Source organism: Colossoma macropomum, unplaced genomic scaffold (assembly GCF_904425465.1).
Source record: "Colossoma macropomum unplaced genomic scaffold, Colossoma_macropomum, whole genome shotgun sequence".
Taxonomy (NCBI): Eukaryota; Metazoa; Chordata; class Actinopteri; order Characiformes; family Serrasalmidae; genus Colossoma; species Colossoma macropomum.
In genome coordinates this window covers 2,141,588-2,157,339 of record NW_023494787.1, presented here as the reverse complement: position 1 = coordinate 2,157,339, position 15,752 = coordinate 2,141,588, and the positions used below count along the sequence as shown (strand labels likewise).

Genomic DNA, 15,752 nt, shown 5'->3' with positions numbered 1-15,752 from the left:
TGAATAGGTGAACAGGTGAATGGGTGAATAGATGAACAGGGGAACAGGTGAATAGATGAACAGGTGAACAGGTGAATAGGTGAACAGGTGAATGGGTGAATAGATGAACAGGGGAACAGGTGAATGGGTGAATAGATGAACAGGGGAACAGGTGAATAGATGAACAGGTGAACAGGTGAATAGGTGAACAGGGGAACAGGTGAATAGATGAACAGGGGAACAGGTGAATAGATGAACAGGTGAACAGGTGAGTAGGTGAATAGATGAACAGGTGAATAGGTGAATAGATGAACAGGTGAACAGGTGAATAGATGAACAGGTGAATAGGTGAACAGGGGAACAGGTGAATAGATGAACAGGGGAACAGATGAATAGATGAACAGGTGAACAGGTGAGTAGGTGAATAGATGAACAGGGGAATAGGTGAACAGGGGAACAGGTGAATAGATGAACAGGGGAACAGATGAATAGATGAACAGGTGAACAGGTGAGTAGGTGAATAGATGAACAGGTGAATAGGTGAATAGATGAACAGGTGAACAGGTGAATAGATGAACAGGTGAATAGGTGAACAGGGGAACAGGTGAATAGATGAACAGGTGAACAGGTGAGTAGTTGAATAGATGAACAGGTGAATAGGTGAATAGATGAACAGGTGAACAGGTGAATAGGTGAACAGGGGAACAGGTGAACAGGTGAACAGGAGAATTGGTGAATAGATGAACATGTGAACAGGAAGAATGGGTGAATAGATGAACAGGTGAACAGGTGAACAGATGAACAGGTGAACAGGTGAACAGGTGAATAGGTGAACAGGGGAACAGGTGAATAGATGAACAGGGGAACAGGGGAATGGGTGAATAGATGAACAGGTGAATAGATGAACAGGTGAATAGATGAACAGGTGAACAGGAGAATGGGTGAATAGATGAACAGGTGAATAGATGAACAGGTGAATAGATGAACAGGTGAACAGGGGAAACTGTTAGGTCTAACAGTGGAGGGACAGGCTAAGCATTAGCACAGAGCTGCTATATGATCAGTGGGCTTTGACAGAGATTAAAATAACTTCATTTTAAACAAAGTAACAGCGAAAATCAGACATCATTCAGCATCTTCAAACTTTCGATGTGCAGCGTGTATTTCCGCCTGAAGCTCAGAGGAAGCTGCTGTTCCGCGCCGGGTCGTAATGTCCCTGAAGCAAGGTGGGTCGGTGACCCTCTAAGAGGTTCACGTAGGTCAGGCGGTCCTCAGATGTGGGCGACGGGGCGTATTTTTCACACAGCGGGCCGCTCAGGTGCGGGCCGCAGACCGCTGTGACTGAGACGTAGAGTGTGCCGTGCTTCAGACGGAAACTCTTCTTCATGTTGTTGCTTTGTTGGGGCACCAGAGCAGCTTTACCCAGAAGATCATCATCCCACCTGTTATCACGATCCCACACCTCAAACCGTACCTGCCTAGAAGATATTAGAAGATATGGAAGAAGAAATTACCAAACAATCATGTTCTGATTTCCAGTGGGTGGGGCCAATTTTGTTTTTGAAAAAACGTCACTCTAGACCTTCTGGATGTTCTAGATAGGTCACTAACGGAATACGAGTGGCAGCCTAGTCAGTGGGTTGTTAGAAATGATAAACAGAGGCGGCAGCTCTACACCAGAGCTCTCTACTGAGAGAGTCACTGTGAAACTGGTAAAATACGCTAATATTTCTGTCAAAAATAAAAAATGCCTTCAAATGTCTGTGTTTAATCTAGAACTGCCTTTTTCAAATTTCCCATTTCACCTTAAACACTGCAGCAGTTACATTCAGGTGCCTAATGCAGAGCGTCACTGCTGCACTGTTTAAGGTAGAACAGAAAACTGGAATCAGAAACTAACTTTAGCCTCGTCAGAAAGTGTTCGAGCGAATTTCATAGCGCTAATAAGCTACTAGAGTCCTACAGGGACGCTAGCAGAAGTTAGCACTGTCGTTGAGGTGGGTTTTTTCCTCATGAAGGCCTAGCTCTGATAGTCACGGTTCCCCTAGCTCTGATAGTCACGGTTCTCCACTGTATATCAAACCCCGTGTGCCACTGAAATGGTAGAATGACTGAGTATTTACTCACGTTCTCTTTGTCAGATCCACAGTTCCTAAATTTTTGACGTGGTTCCAGACGGGGAAGTTGTTGTTCCAGATAACTCCAGTGGTGTCGGCCTGACTTCCATAGAAGATCTTCACATATCCATCAGTTTTGGAGAAGTAATCTCCCCAGAGTCCCGCCGCTCGCTCCACTTTGACTGTGAGGGTGGCTATGCCCGGCTGGCTGGGGCAGCAGTTGGAGTCGACCCTCTGGTGGCCGTTGCACTTGCAGGCGCAGTTGATCCTGCGGCCGGTCTTGCACTTGGACGAGCAGGACAGAGAGACTGCGCTTTTCATGATGTACTCTGTGATGGCCTTCTGCAGGCTGGTTCTTCTGAGTGTGTCGTTTCGAACCAGCATGTGGAGAGAATTCAGCCTATAGGAAACCACTCCGGGGACCGTCTTCAGCGTCTTGAGCCAGGCGGTGTAGCCATTCTGCTTGTCTGGTGCGAACAGAATGTCACCATGACTTCCATCTCCTCCCAGAACCTCGGTGACCCGATCTGAGAAGGATCCAGAGAAGCTGTTGCTGTTCTGCAGCTTCTTGCCTTTGTTCTTGCAGTAGCTTGTTTGCGCGCCCACCTTAACACCCTTGATGGTGGCCGAAGCCTCCACTGACAGACAGTTGCTGACGTCCTGCACCGACAGGCTGGTCATAGACACTTGGCAGGTGCGGATGGCAGTGGTGGAGTGCACACGGCCGCCCAGGTCCACCTGCCGCAGGAAGTGTGTGCCGTAGGTGGAGATGAAGCTCTCGTATCTGGCTTTAGATTGGCTGTTGTATTGAGCAGGAAGAGCCTTGATGGAGCCGAGGAATTCTTTGGTCAGAGGTGGCCGGGAATGAAGGCGGAACCTGGGAAGAAACAGACATATATAAATGTAATCGATCAGCAAAGACATGCTTGGTGTCCAAAGTTTGCACTGGAGCTACAAGGCTAACGTAGCTAATGTAGCTAAAGTAATGTAAGCTAATTAGCAGCATAATTCGTATGGCGGTAACGCTACATCAGTGTACACTCGCCTCAAACTGTGTGGAGGTGTTCATTCTCACGAGATCATACGAGACTCACATCCGGAGTTATGAGCCTATGAAGAGGGGCTGAGATACACGTCATCTGCCTCTCAGCCTGTGGAACTGGTGGACTGGTGTGTCCGTCTACATTCTGTGTGAAACTGACCGATGGACACTCAGGAAATCACTAAGGACTGACCATCACGCCGGAAACCCTTCATTCTTCATTCAGTCCACATCGGAGACTCATGTGAAACGGCGTGCAGAGAGTTTACAGCTGCTGAAGCTGCTGCAGCAGGTTTGGAAAGTAGTGATGAAGAAAACGGAGCATTTAGATATGAAATATATGAGGATCATGTTATATGAAGAGCCTTTAAAGGGGAGTTTAAGAAGAGAGAGAATGACCTCAGAGCCCAGGGTTTAAATGGTTTTATGTTTGCTGTGGTTGTAGTAAAACTGAAGGGCTCTGTAAAACTGCGTGTTTTTCACAGCCGTGTCAGAAATAACAGCCTCCAAACCGCACCTGCTGAGCACACACTCTGAAGTGAGAATCTGTCAAACCATCTGAACTCAGCTCTGAAAGCACTTCTCTTTTCTTCCCACCATGGAGGTTTTAGCTTACCAGTCGAGAAACTTAAAGCTAATCATGCTAACATTAGATTACAAAGCATCTCGATACCTCATCAGAATGGTAATATCTCTGAATGGAACACGTTTTTAAAATGTTCAAAAATAGTTAAAACAGCCTGCGGATCAAAAATGTCTCGTTTTGTTCAACTGTTATTGTTCTACATCATTTGAGCTCAGCAGCTTTACGCTGTGTGAACATTTCATGGTGAATAGACGAATAGAAATGCTCTCAATTTATATGGAATAAAATCTCTTTACATTAACTTACATTAAGGTTTCACTCTGTCCTGTAAAGTTACTAATGTGGAGATACATGGTTTTCTTTGGACAGTGACAATATATAAGTATATATATATATATATATATATATGTACACACACACATATGGAATCATTTTAGGTTGTTTTTTTTGGTCCATTCATCTTGAAATTTACACGCAATGTAAAGGCCAACAGGTATTTTTAAAATATGGAAAAAAATTAAAACAATTTTTGTAATATATGTGTTTGTAATAATAATATCACACACACACACACACTGTAATATATATATATATATATATATATATATATATATATATATATATTTATGTATATGTATTGTCACTGTCCAAAGAAAACCAGGTATCTATATATATATATATATATATATATATGTGTGTATATATATATATATATATATACATATATATATATATATATATATATATATATATAGATACCTTTTATTATTGTGTATATTATTATACACAATAATAATGTACCATAATGTCGTTTTTAAGTTTTTGGCATATGCCTGTTGATCTTTACAATGTTTAAAAATGTTATGATTAATGGAGAAACGACCCAAAATGACGTGTAAAAAAGTCTGGTTCCATTGACTTACATTAAAAGTAAAGTATGTTTTTTCCTTCTCCTGTAAAGTTACACGTTTGGAGATACGGAGATCCGACAACAGCGATGTGTGTGTGTGTGTGTGTGTGTGTGTGTGTGTGTGTGTGTGTGTAAGCATCTATGTATAATAAGTCACATGTAAGTACCTATATGTAATAACACAATGTACATATCGTCAGTGTTGAAAAACACGTATCTCCAAAATAGTAACTTTACAGCAGAGGGCAAAAACGCTCTTTACCTTTAATGTAAGTCAATGGAAAGAGATTTTTTTCTAAGCAATTTTGGTGCATTTTTTGGTCCATTCATCATGAAATGTTCACACAATGTGAAGAATGGCTGCTGAGCTCAAACGATGTAGAAAAGTGAAAATCACAAAAAAATAGAGGTACGTGTTTTTCTTTGGACAGCGCTGATATATAATATGTCCCAGATATCATATAAGTAAGTTTCATGTTTCACTGGTGTTTCTTCAGTCTGGATGCCTGTTTGAACACAGTGCTCTGTCTCTGACCCCCCCATCCCCATCCCCCCTGTTTTTCTTTAAACAGAGATGATATGCGCCACCAGTGTTGAAGAGTTTAGTGTATTAAATGATTCTAATGTGCTCCTAATATTCTGCAGGTCTGAGATCGTTTGTAGGAAGCTGTAAAAAGTAACGTCTGATGATGAAAGGAGCTGAGAGAGCCGGATAACATCGAGAATTCACTTAAATTTAAATAAAACAGTCCGAATGCCTCGTATTCGAAAAGCAGTGACCAGATCTCACTGATCAAATCACTATTCACAGTAATTTTATATCAAGAAATGACTACAAATAGATATGTTTATTATTCAGTAACATTCACTAATTTTGTTACCATGCACTGTAAAAACATTAGTAAAATTAATTAACCGGTTAATTAGAAATATCGCCTTTTACTGTAATCCAACATTCTTAACAAAGCAAAGACAATAGTTCTATATAGAACCATGAACACTCAAAGAACCGTTTGAAACGGTGAAATGGTTCTTCAGAATGTGCTGTATATGGTTCTACATAGTAGCTTTTACAAAATGGTTCTGTGTAGCACCAAAAAGGGTTACAAGCTCATCGTCACAATAGCAGAACCCTTTTCAGTGCTGTACAGAACCATATACAACACATCCTCCATCAATCTGAAGAACCATTTCACCATGCAGAGAACCATTTAATCATTCACTTTTAAGCAACACTTCTTTGAGTGTTCATGGTTCTATATAGAACCATTATCTTTACTAAATAACCCTTGCAGAACCATCTTTTTAAGAGTGTACAGTTTCAGTAGTTCATCTAGTTCTAAAATACAGCATTTTACCATAAAAATAACAGAAACAACCATTAAAATAAACACGAATGTCTGTTAAATAAATCATCTGTTTCTGTGAATTTACGTTCTATTTCTATAAATTAATAACAGCAGGGTGAAATACAGTATATGTTTGGTTTAATTGCACACATTTAGCCTGTTTTTAAAAAATAAGTATTGATCAGTAAATTCTACAGTATTCTGACAGTGAAAATGTTTATGAATAACTTTATTATTATTATTTATATAATATGTTTCTCAAGTACTTTAATTTGTAAGTAGACCATTGGTTTACACTTTAATGTGTAGTTTATAACATTTTAATCTACATTGTATCACTTTTTTATTAAATAATAAAAATGTAATTATTAATTTGAGTAATTATTATTAATATAATAAAAGTGATCCCAAACTTTTCAGCAGTGGTGTATCTACATCTAATTCTAAACTCATTCTCTCTCGATCTGTTCATCTCTTCTTAAACTCCCCTCTAAAGGCTCTTCATATAACATGATCCTCATATGTTTCATATCTAAATGCTCCGTTATCTTCATCACTACTTTCCAAACTCGCTGCAGCAGCTTCAGCAGCTGTAAACTTTCTGCACGCCGTTTCACGGCAGACAGGGTGGAAAAAATCAGATATTTTTCACTTCACCATTTTCTACACACCGACGTTCACTGTGAAAAGCTCAGATCAGCTCATCTGTTTTGTTCGTCATGTTTTCCCGTGATGCGTTTTTTTGGTACTTGTTAGTTTATCAGTAACTTGTTAAGATGAAAAATGATAAAAGAAAATAAGTAAACACAAAAAAAGGAAATACTAATAAATAGTTACCCATAGTAATAATAATAATAATAATAATAATAATAATAATAATATTAATAACAACAATGCAAAGTTGCTACCTATCGCCACTTTATTTTAAAGTTATTATAACTTTATTACTCACAAATTAATAATTGTGGACCATTTTAGTCGTATTTCGGAGCCCTACATGAAGTTATTGTGACAACTTTGCTCAATAAGGGTCACTGCCTTCATCTCGGACCCTCAGTCGTGCTCTGACCGCTCTCGCTCGTACTCACGAGTAATATTTGCAGGAGAACTCATGGCTGGTGTAGGAGAACTTGTCCTGGGATGAGTGGCTCTGGGCGAATCTGGAGGATCGAGAGTGCGTGCCTCCCACAGCCACGCCGGCGACGAAGGGGATGCTGAGGCCCACCTTCCAGCTGACGGAGGTGGAGCTGGAGGTCTCCTTCAGCACTGAGCTGCTGGACTCGTACACCTTGGCGCTGATGCTGCGGCGGCAGTAGACCTTCACCCTCCAGTCCAGCACGGACGCGGGCAGCTTCTGCTCCACGTTCAGCAGCCGGTTGGAGCAGATGGTGCAGTTTCCGTGATCCCCACCCATCATGTAGTCTCTAACGTTCACCACGAAGGCTCCGCTGGTCTTCATCCGCACAATATCAAACCCCTCGGAGACACAGTTCGCTCACAGTCAGTAAATAACGGTCAGATAACAGCACATAAAGCTAACTATCTTAACCCATCCACTAAGTTTAGTGTGTTGAGGAGAAATGCTCGTTCTGATTGGTCTAAAGTGATGAGAGTTTATATAATCATAGCTTGGAGGAACATCTGACAGCACCCAGGTGATTTTCCTTGATTACATATAGGTTACATACTTTTATACAACAGTTAGTTCGCGAGCTGATTGGTTGAGAAGCGTTCTAACTGTGCTGTTATTTCACCATAACATCACGGGTTTCTCATAAACACTCTATCACTCCACTGAGACGCCGTTGCTAAGCAACGACTTTGACAGCTGTAGGAGACGCTCAAGACATTTGAACGTTTTCACTTCTTACTTTGCCACAAACAGAAAATGGACAATTTTAAGATCACATTTGACCGACAGCCGATTTGGTCAGACTCGCCGACCAAATCACACCCGTGATGATATTTTGTGATAACACACTCCCTCTCGTGTTCTACTGCTTAATTATTCACTACCAAATTTGAATTTTCTTCTGTATTGTTATTAATCAGCAGTCATGTGGCCAAACAACCCACAGTCAGAGAGAAAATGGACAGACACTGGCTAAGGAGTCCGGCAAGGCTGCCCACTGTCACCACACCTGTTTAATCCAGTAGCAGAACCTGTAAAGAGGAAAGCAGGACTGGAGGAAGATCATCGAGGTTTCAGGATTGGTGAATAGCCCTCAATATGTGGATGATACAACAGTCATGGCAGAAAAGGAGGATCTGAAGTCCCTTATAAGTTAAAGGACAGTGAATAAATGGGCCTCATTCACCAACCAGCAGAAATTCCTTCTTAAATCCACTTACGCAGTTCTGACGAAGACTCTGACTCACCAGTGTTCTCTTATGTGGGATTTGTTCTTAGGTAAGAACAGAATCTACATACTGAAGAGCACAAAGGTGAGAACAGTTCTGCGCTTTAAGAACACGACATGAATCTGACGGAGACTTTTTCTCAGAACTTTTATCAAGAACACACTTAGGAACACACTTAGAAAGATACTGGAGAATGAGGACCAATATAAAGAAGACTAAGGATATGAAAACAAGAAAGACCACTAACGTTACCACTGATGGAGACGCTGTGGAAACAGTGGGCGGCTTTTACCTACTCAGATCAATTATTAGGAGAATCCAACACTCAAGAAATACAACACAGATCGGCTTGACAGAACTAGGATGAAGGAGTTTGAGAAGATCTTCAAATGCAACAGTTTGTTTCTACAGACTAAGATCAGAATCGTCCAGGCTGTGGTCTTCTCTGTGCTTCTTCATGGACGTGAAAGCTGGACAGTAAAAAAACAAGAGAGGAAAGAATATAGATGCCTTTGCACTTTGGTACTGGACTTTTGAGAGAACGTTGGATGGCAAACGGAAGCTCTTATTCTTAGAAGAACCAGTTCTCTGGAAAAGACCGCTTTGTTTGGAACAGTTGAAGGTAAAAAAGGAAGAAAATGACCAGCAACAATCAAAGGAATCTGGGGCCGTATTACAGAAACCTCCTATCTTTTTGAATCTGACAAGTCAAGATAAGATCTTTCACAAATTCGTATAACAGAAGCAAAACTGATCTTAATTTAGGAATCTTATCTTACAGCATCTTTTCTCCTGTTAGGAAATCTTAACTTACTTGACTGAAGTCGACAATCAATTGTTGTGCCTGTTACCTAGGAACCGACCATACGGACACAGCTGAAACATAAACACGTCATCAAGTTAGTCAGTCAGACAGCTAACGTTAGCTACCGTTACTGAGGCAAAAAAGGTCAAATAAAACTAAAGAGCGATAAACCGAGTGAAGAATATTGTGTCAGCGCCCCTTGCTGTTTATCAGAGCGTCGCCGCTCCCCAGTTTCAGTCTCCATTTCCCAAACGCTTTAGCCGAGCGCGCTAACGTTACTCCTCCTAATAAACAGACACACGTTCAGCTCCGTCTCCTCATTATTCACCACCATCACTGTAATATTTCATCATCAACATTAACACACGAAGGTGATCAGAGGGGCGGTGGAGATCGAGTCTGCAGCGTCTGAGATCTTTAAAACGCAGAGTTAGAAAAGAAAATCATCTCACAGTGAAAGCAGCGTTTTACAGTAGAGATAAATGGAGCTCATTATGCTGGTAGTGAACTATGCTGCTGACTCAGCATGAAACAATAGGATATTTGGGCAACTTAGGTGTTTCTGTAAAACCGTTTTCTTATCTGGAAATAAGAGAAGATTAAAGACTTAAGAACTGTTATTCTGTAATGGCTTCTGTCCTAAACTCAGTCCTAACTGAAGTTGCCATGACAACAAAGCAGATAAGATATGATCTCAGACTTAAGAATTTTCTGTAAGACGGCCCCTGAAGCAGAAGACGGGACGTTCTGGAGAAGCACTTTTCATATGGTCACCTAAAATCCACTTGACGGCACTTAATCATAATGATGTGACCATAAGACTGAACTCACTTCTGAGCCGTTTGGTTTGATGGATTTGATCAGTTATTCCACGTTCGTTCTGGACTGCCATGGGCACACATTTTTAATGTCACTGTTATTTTCTCTTTTTATTACTTATTATTGGTATCATAGATGATATTGATGGTACACCCTTTAAAAAGATGGTTCTTCCAGGGTTCTTTAGTAAAGACAGTGGTTCTATATAGAATCATGAACACTCAAACAACCATTTGTACACTTAAAAGGTTCTTTGCATGGTGAAATGTTTTTTCAGCTTAATGGAGAGTGTATTGCATATGGTTCTGTCACACCAAAAAGGGTTCTTCCATTGTGTAGCAGAACCCTTCTTGGCCTTATATAGAACCCTTTTCAAAAAGGTTCCATATAGAACCTTTAGAACAGCACATTCTCCATAGTCACTTTACCATGCAAAGAACCATTTAAGTATACAAAGTTCTTTGAGTGTTCATGGTTCTATTTAGAACAACTGTCTTTACTAAAGAACCTTCGAAGAACCATCTTTTGTAAGAGTGTATCTTTGGTTGGTTAACCTCAAATTAGAAATGAGCGAAGAATTCAAATTTGACTCTTGAAGACATTTTCATGATACATAATATGCAGTGTTTCGTTTTTCTAAACAGAGAGTTGAAAAGTTGGAGCAGATAAAATAGAACCATTAAACTGCCGTCAGGACACAACAACGGTTACATGAGTACTGATTATTATCAATACAATGAAAAATCCACATTTGATTGTGAACAAAATTATGAAGCGTAATCAGTGAAACTGAATGGGACACTGTTGGATGTTCCTCCAAACTATAACTATATATGATTTCAGCACTTCAGACCAATCAGACCACGTTCTGTGGCTTTTCTCCTCATCATGATAGACTTACTTGTTGGATATGGGTGGAGTAACTCAGGTTAAAACCTGACATCTGACTTCCATAATATAAACTTGATAAGAAACGACATGTTAATAACATGTTAAACAGCTTGTTGTGATGCAAACTTAATATATATATACATATATATATATATACCTCTCCCACCAGGTTGTGTCCTGGGACGAACTGAGGTTTCTCACACTCGGTGCTGGGGGCGGTCCGGCAGCCGCCGGCCAGCGGGACGGTCAGGAGGATCAGCAGGAGGGAGAACATCTGACCTGAGGAACCATCCAATATTTACTAGCTATTAATTACTATTATTATTAAAGTTACAGTTTTTAAGACACAGTTTATTTCCGCACAGTCACACGTAAAAATATATTAAAATACATCTGTATATATACATGTACACACACACACATGGTCTCAGTTACTGCTGTCAGGATAAACCCTTGTATTTCCATTTTTGTCGTTTCTATATTTTATCACATAACATAAAATCTCCAGCTGTTCTTTACATTACCAGTAGAATTGGAAAGTAAATGTAATTCTCCTATTAAGCTATGGAATATATATATATATATATATATATATATATATATATAATCTTATGTAATATGTAAATAATAATATAAATATATATATATTATATTAAAATATATAATATACATCATATATCATGTATCATAATATCATTTATAATATTACTGACTTTAACACATTGGAAAAATGTATTTATTATTTCCAATATGGTACATATTATATACTTAGAGTTTACATGCAGTAAATTTTGCAGAAAATGCCATATTTAATTTTATTCCCTGTAGAGAATATGCTAATGTATTTTCAAAATCAACTAAATTTTTGACTAGAGCTGCAAACAGTTTTTGAGTTTGAAGTTTTAAAGTGGTTTGTAGAGTCTATAAGATGTAGATAGGTGTATCCCTATATAGAACTAATTAGCAGACGTTGATGAAGGAAGGAACAGCACAGTCTTGTGTCAGTCTAAAGTATCTCGTTTAAAATGTGTGAAAGTGTAGATAATGTACTCACCGCCTCTGTGTGTGTTTAATGGTCTGAGCTCAGACGGGAGACGGCGGGATTCTCCTTATATTCTCTGAACACGCAAAACAAACCCCTGACACAGCAACACGTCCGTGTGTTCTGACACATACAGACGTGTGGCGAAGCAAAAACCAGCCTGAAGTGTCTGAGTGAGGCGCTCAGACACCTCCAGCTGTGAGAACAGCTTCAGTGCTGCTTGTGAAAGTCTCCGGAACTGGTGTTTGCTATGGCGTCGCTAGGGTGTTGCTAGGTGGTTGCTGTGGTATCCCAGGTGGTTGCTATGGTATTGCTATGTTTTTGCTAAGGTTTTGCTAGGATGTTGCTGTATTATTCCAGGTGGTTGCTATAGTGTTGCTAGGAGGTTGCTATGGTGTTGCTAGGTGTTTGCTTTGGCGTCGCTAGGATGTTGCTAGGCGGTTGCTGTATTATTCCAGGTGGTTGCTATAGTGTTGCTAGGAGGTTGCTATGGTGTTGCTAGGTGTTTGCTTTGGCGTCGCTAGGATGTTGCTAGGCGGTTGCTGTATTATTCCAGGTGGTTGCTATAGTGTTGCTAGGAGGTTGGTAAGATGTTGCTCAGTGCTTTCTACAGTGTTGCTGTGTGGTTGCTGTAGTATTCCAGGTGGTTGCTATAGTGTTGCTAGGAGGTTGCTATGGTGTTGCTAAGTTTTTACTAGGGTATTGCTAGGTGTTTGCTTTGGTGTTGCTAGGTGTTTACTAGAGAGTTGCTAGGGTGTTACTTGGTGGTTGCTGTATTATTCCAGGTGGTTGCTATGGTGTTACTAGGTGTTTGCTACGGTGTTGCTGGGTGGTTGCTATAGTATTCTTGGTGGTTGCTATAGTGTTGCTAGGAGATTGCTATGGTGTTGCGAGGTGTTTGCTATGGCATCGCTAGTGTGTTGCTAGGTGGTGGCTGTATTATTCCAGGTGGTTGCTATGGTGTTGCTAGGTTTTTGCTAGGGTGTTGCTAGGTGTTTGCTATGCTGTCGCTAGGGTGTTGCTAGGTGTAGGCTGTAGTATCCTAGGTGGTTGCTATGGTGTTGCTAGGTCTTTGGTCAGGGTTTTGCTAGGGTGTTGCTAGGTGGTTGCTGTATTATTCCAGGTGGTTGCTATGGTGTTGCTAGGAGGTTGGTAAGGTGTTGCTAGGTGCTTGCTACAGTGTTGCTATGTGGTTGCTGTAGTATTCCAGGTAGTTGCTATAGTGTTGCTAGGAGGTTGCTTTGGTGTTGCTAGGTGTTTGCTACAGTGTTACTGGGTGGTTGCTGTAGAATTCCAGGCGGTTGCTATAGTGTTGCTAGGAGGTTGCTTTGGTGTTGCTAGGTGTTTGCTACAGTGTTACTGGGTGGTTGCTGTAGAATTCCAGGCGGTTGCTATAGTGTTGCTAGGAGGTTGCTATGGTGTTTGCTAGGGAGTTGCTAGGGTATCCTAGCTTGTTGCTAGGGTTTCCTAGGATGGTTCTGAGGCAGTTTCCATTGTATCCCAAGTAGTTGCTAGGGGGTTGCTAGGTGGTTGCTGGTAAGAGTATAGGACCAGCTTATTTACAAAGATTCATTTTATTTTCACACAAGTATTTTTAATTTCCAATATGGTATGTATTATATATTTTTAAGGAACATTTTAGAGTTTACATGCAGTAAATTTTGTGGAAAATGCCATATTTAATTTTATTCACTGTAGAGAATGTGCTAATGTATTTTCAAAATCAGCAAAATTTTTGACTAGAGCTGCTCAAACCTCAAACGTTTGCATATGAAAACCTCTGTTTAGTTCACGGTTAAATGAATTAATTTCAAAGCTGTACTTCAAACTGTTTCGAGTTATGAAGTTTTAAAGAGGTTTGTAGAGTCTATAATATGTAGATACATACACTATATTGCCAAAAGTATTCACTCACCCATCCAAATCATTGAATTCAGGTGTTCCAATCACTTCCATGGTCACAGGTGTATAAAGCCAAGCCCCCAGGCCTGCAGACTGCTTCTACAGACATTAGTGAAAGAATGTGTCGCTCTCAGGAGCTCAGTGAACTCCAGCGTGGTACTGTGATCGGATGCCACCTGTGCAACAAGTCCAGTCGTGAAATTTCCTCGCTACTAAATATTCCACAGTCAACTGTCAGTGGGATTATAACAAAGTGGAAGCGTTTGGGAACGACAGCAACTCAGCCACGAAGTGGTCGGCCACGTAAAATGACAGAGCGGGGTCAGCGGATGCTGAGGCGCATAGTGCGCAGAGGTCGCCAACTTTCTGCAGAGTCAATCGCTACAGACCTCCAAACTTCATGTGGCCTTCAGATCAGCTCAAGAACAGCATAGAGAGCTTCATCGAATGGGTTTCCATGGCCGAGCAGCTGCATCCAATCCTTACATCACCAAGCACAATGCAAAGCGTCGAATGCAGTGGTGTAAAGCGCCGCCACTGGACTCTAGAGCAGTGGAGACGTGTTCTCTGGAGTGACCAATCACGCTTCTCCGTTTGGCCGATGGACGAGTCTGGGTTTGGCGGTTGCCAGGAGACGGTACTTGTCTGACTGCATTGTGCCGAGTGTAGTGTTTGGTGGAGGGGGGATTATGGTGTGGGGTTGTTTTTCAGGAGCTGGGCTCGGCCCCTTAGTTCCAGTGAAAGGAACTCTTAATGCTTTAGCACCAAGAGATTTTGGACAATTTCATGCTCCCAACTTTATGGGTACAGTTTGGGGACGGCCCCTTCCTTGGTGTGGAAGAACTTGACTGGCCTGCAAAGAGTCCTGACCTCAACCTGATAGAACACCTTTGGGATGAATTAGAGCGGAGACTGTGAGCCAGGCCTTCTCGTCCAGCATCAGTGTCTGACCTCACAAATGCGCTTCTGGAAGAAGGTCAAAAAATCCCATAAACACTCCTAAACCGTGTGGAAAGCCTTCCCAGAAGAGTTGAAGCTGTTATAGCTGCAAAGGGTGGGACATCATATTAAACCCTATGGATTAAGAATTGGGCGTCACTCAAGATCACGTGTGTGAAGGCAGACGACCGAATACTTTTGGCAGTATAGTGTATATCTGTATATAGAACTAATTAGCAGACGTTGATGAAGGAAGGAACAGCACAGTCTTGTGTCAGTCTAAAGTATCTCGTTTAAAATGTGTGAAAGTGTAGATAATGTACTCACCGCCTCTGTGTGTGTTTAATGGTCTGAGCTCAGACGGGAGACGGCGGGATTCTCCTTATATTCTCTGAACACGCAAAACAAACCCCTGACACAGCAACACGTCCGTGTGTTCTGACACATACAGACGTGTGACGAAGCAAAAACCAGCCTGAAGTGTCTGAGTGAGGCGCTCAGACACCTCCAGCTGTGAGAACAGCTTCAGTGCTGCTTGTGAAAGTCTCTGGAACTGTTCTGGAGGGATGGAACAGTGTTCTCCCAGATGATGTTCCCGCAGCTGGTGTTGTTTTGATGGTGGTGGAGAAAGTGGGCTAACACGTCGCTCCAGAACCTCCTAGGTGTTCGACTGGGTTGAGTTCTGGTGGCTGTAAAGGCCGCTGTGTATGATGTACAGTACTGTGCAAAAGTCAGAGACCACCCTTCGTCTGTTTACGTAACAGTCAAGTACAGGTTCTTCACTTTTAGGAGAAATTTGTGAGGAGATTAGATATGAAACTAGAAAAGTGCTTCTCCTGAAGAAATGCAGAGTGATTGCGCAACTTACACAATTTGAGGACAGTTGCTAGGATACTTTACATGGTTGCTAAGGTGTTGCTAAGGGGTTGCTGTAGTATTCCAGGTGTTTGCTGTAGTGGTGCTAGGAGGTTGCTATGGTGTTGCTAGGTGTTTGCTAGGGTGTTGCTAGG

General features: G+C 41.3%; 1 protein-coding gene across 1 annotated transcript; it reads right to left on the bottom strand.

Moving 5' to 3' along the window:
• Positions 1-314: 314 nt before the first annotated feature.
• Positions 315-15,077, bottom strand: prf1.3 (perforin 1.3). Its single transcript, XM_036565828.1, has 5 exons — positions 15,070-15,077; positions 11,017-11,138; positions 7,072-7,460; positions 2,107-2,973; positions 315-1,457 (listed from the first exon to the last, which is right to left on the bottom strand). The coding sequence occupies exons 2-5, from the start codon at positions 11,131-11,133 to the stop codon at positions 1,157-1,159; spliced, it is 1,674 nt and encodes a 557-aa protein (XP_036421721.1). The 5' UTR covers positions 11,134-11,138; positions 15,070-15,077; the 3' UTR covers positions 315-1,156.
• Between the last annotated feature and the right edge of the window lie 675 nt (positions 15,078-15,752).

What these genes read in the sequence shown, in the direction of transcription:
- prf1.3 (XM_036565828.1), bottom strand. Translation starts at nt 11,133, where the DNA reads ATGTTCTCCCTCCTGCTGATCCTCCTGACCGTCCCGCTGGCCGGCGGC. An exon ending in TTCTCCTGCAAATATTACTC is followed by an intron (nt 2,974 to 7,071) that starts GTGAGTACGAGC and finishes GTTTCTTCCCAG; the next exon opens with GTTCCGCCTTCATTCCCGGC. An exon ending in GTGGATCTGACAAAGAGAAC is followed by an intron (nt 1,458 to 2,106) that starts GTGAGTAAATAC and finishes AATATCTTCTAG; the next exon opens with GCAGGTACGGTTTGAGGTGT.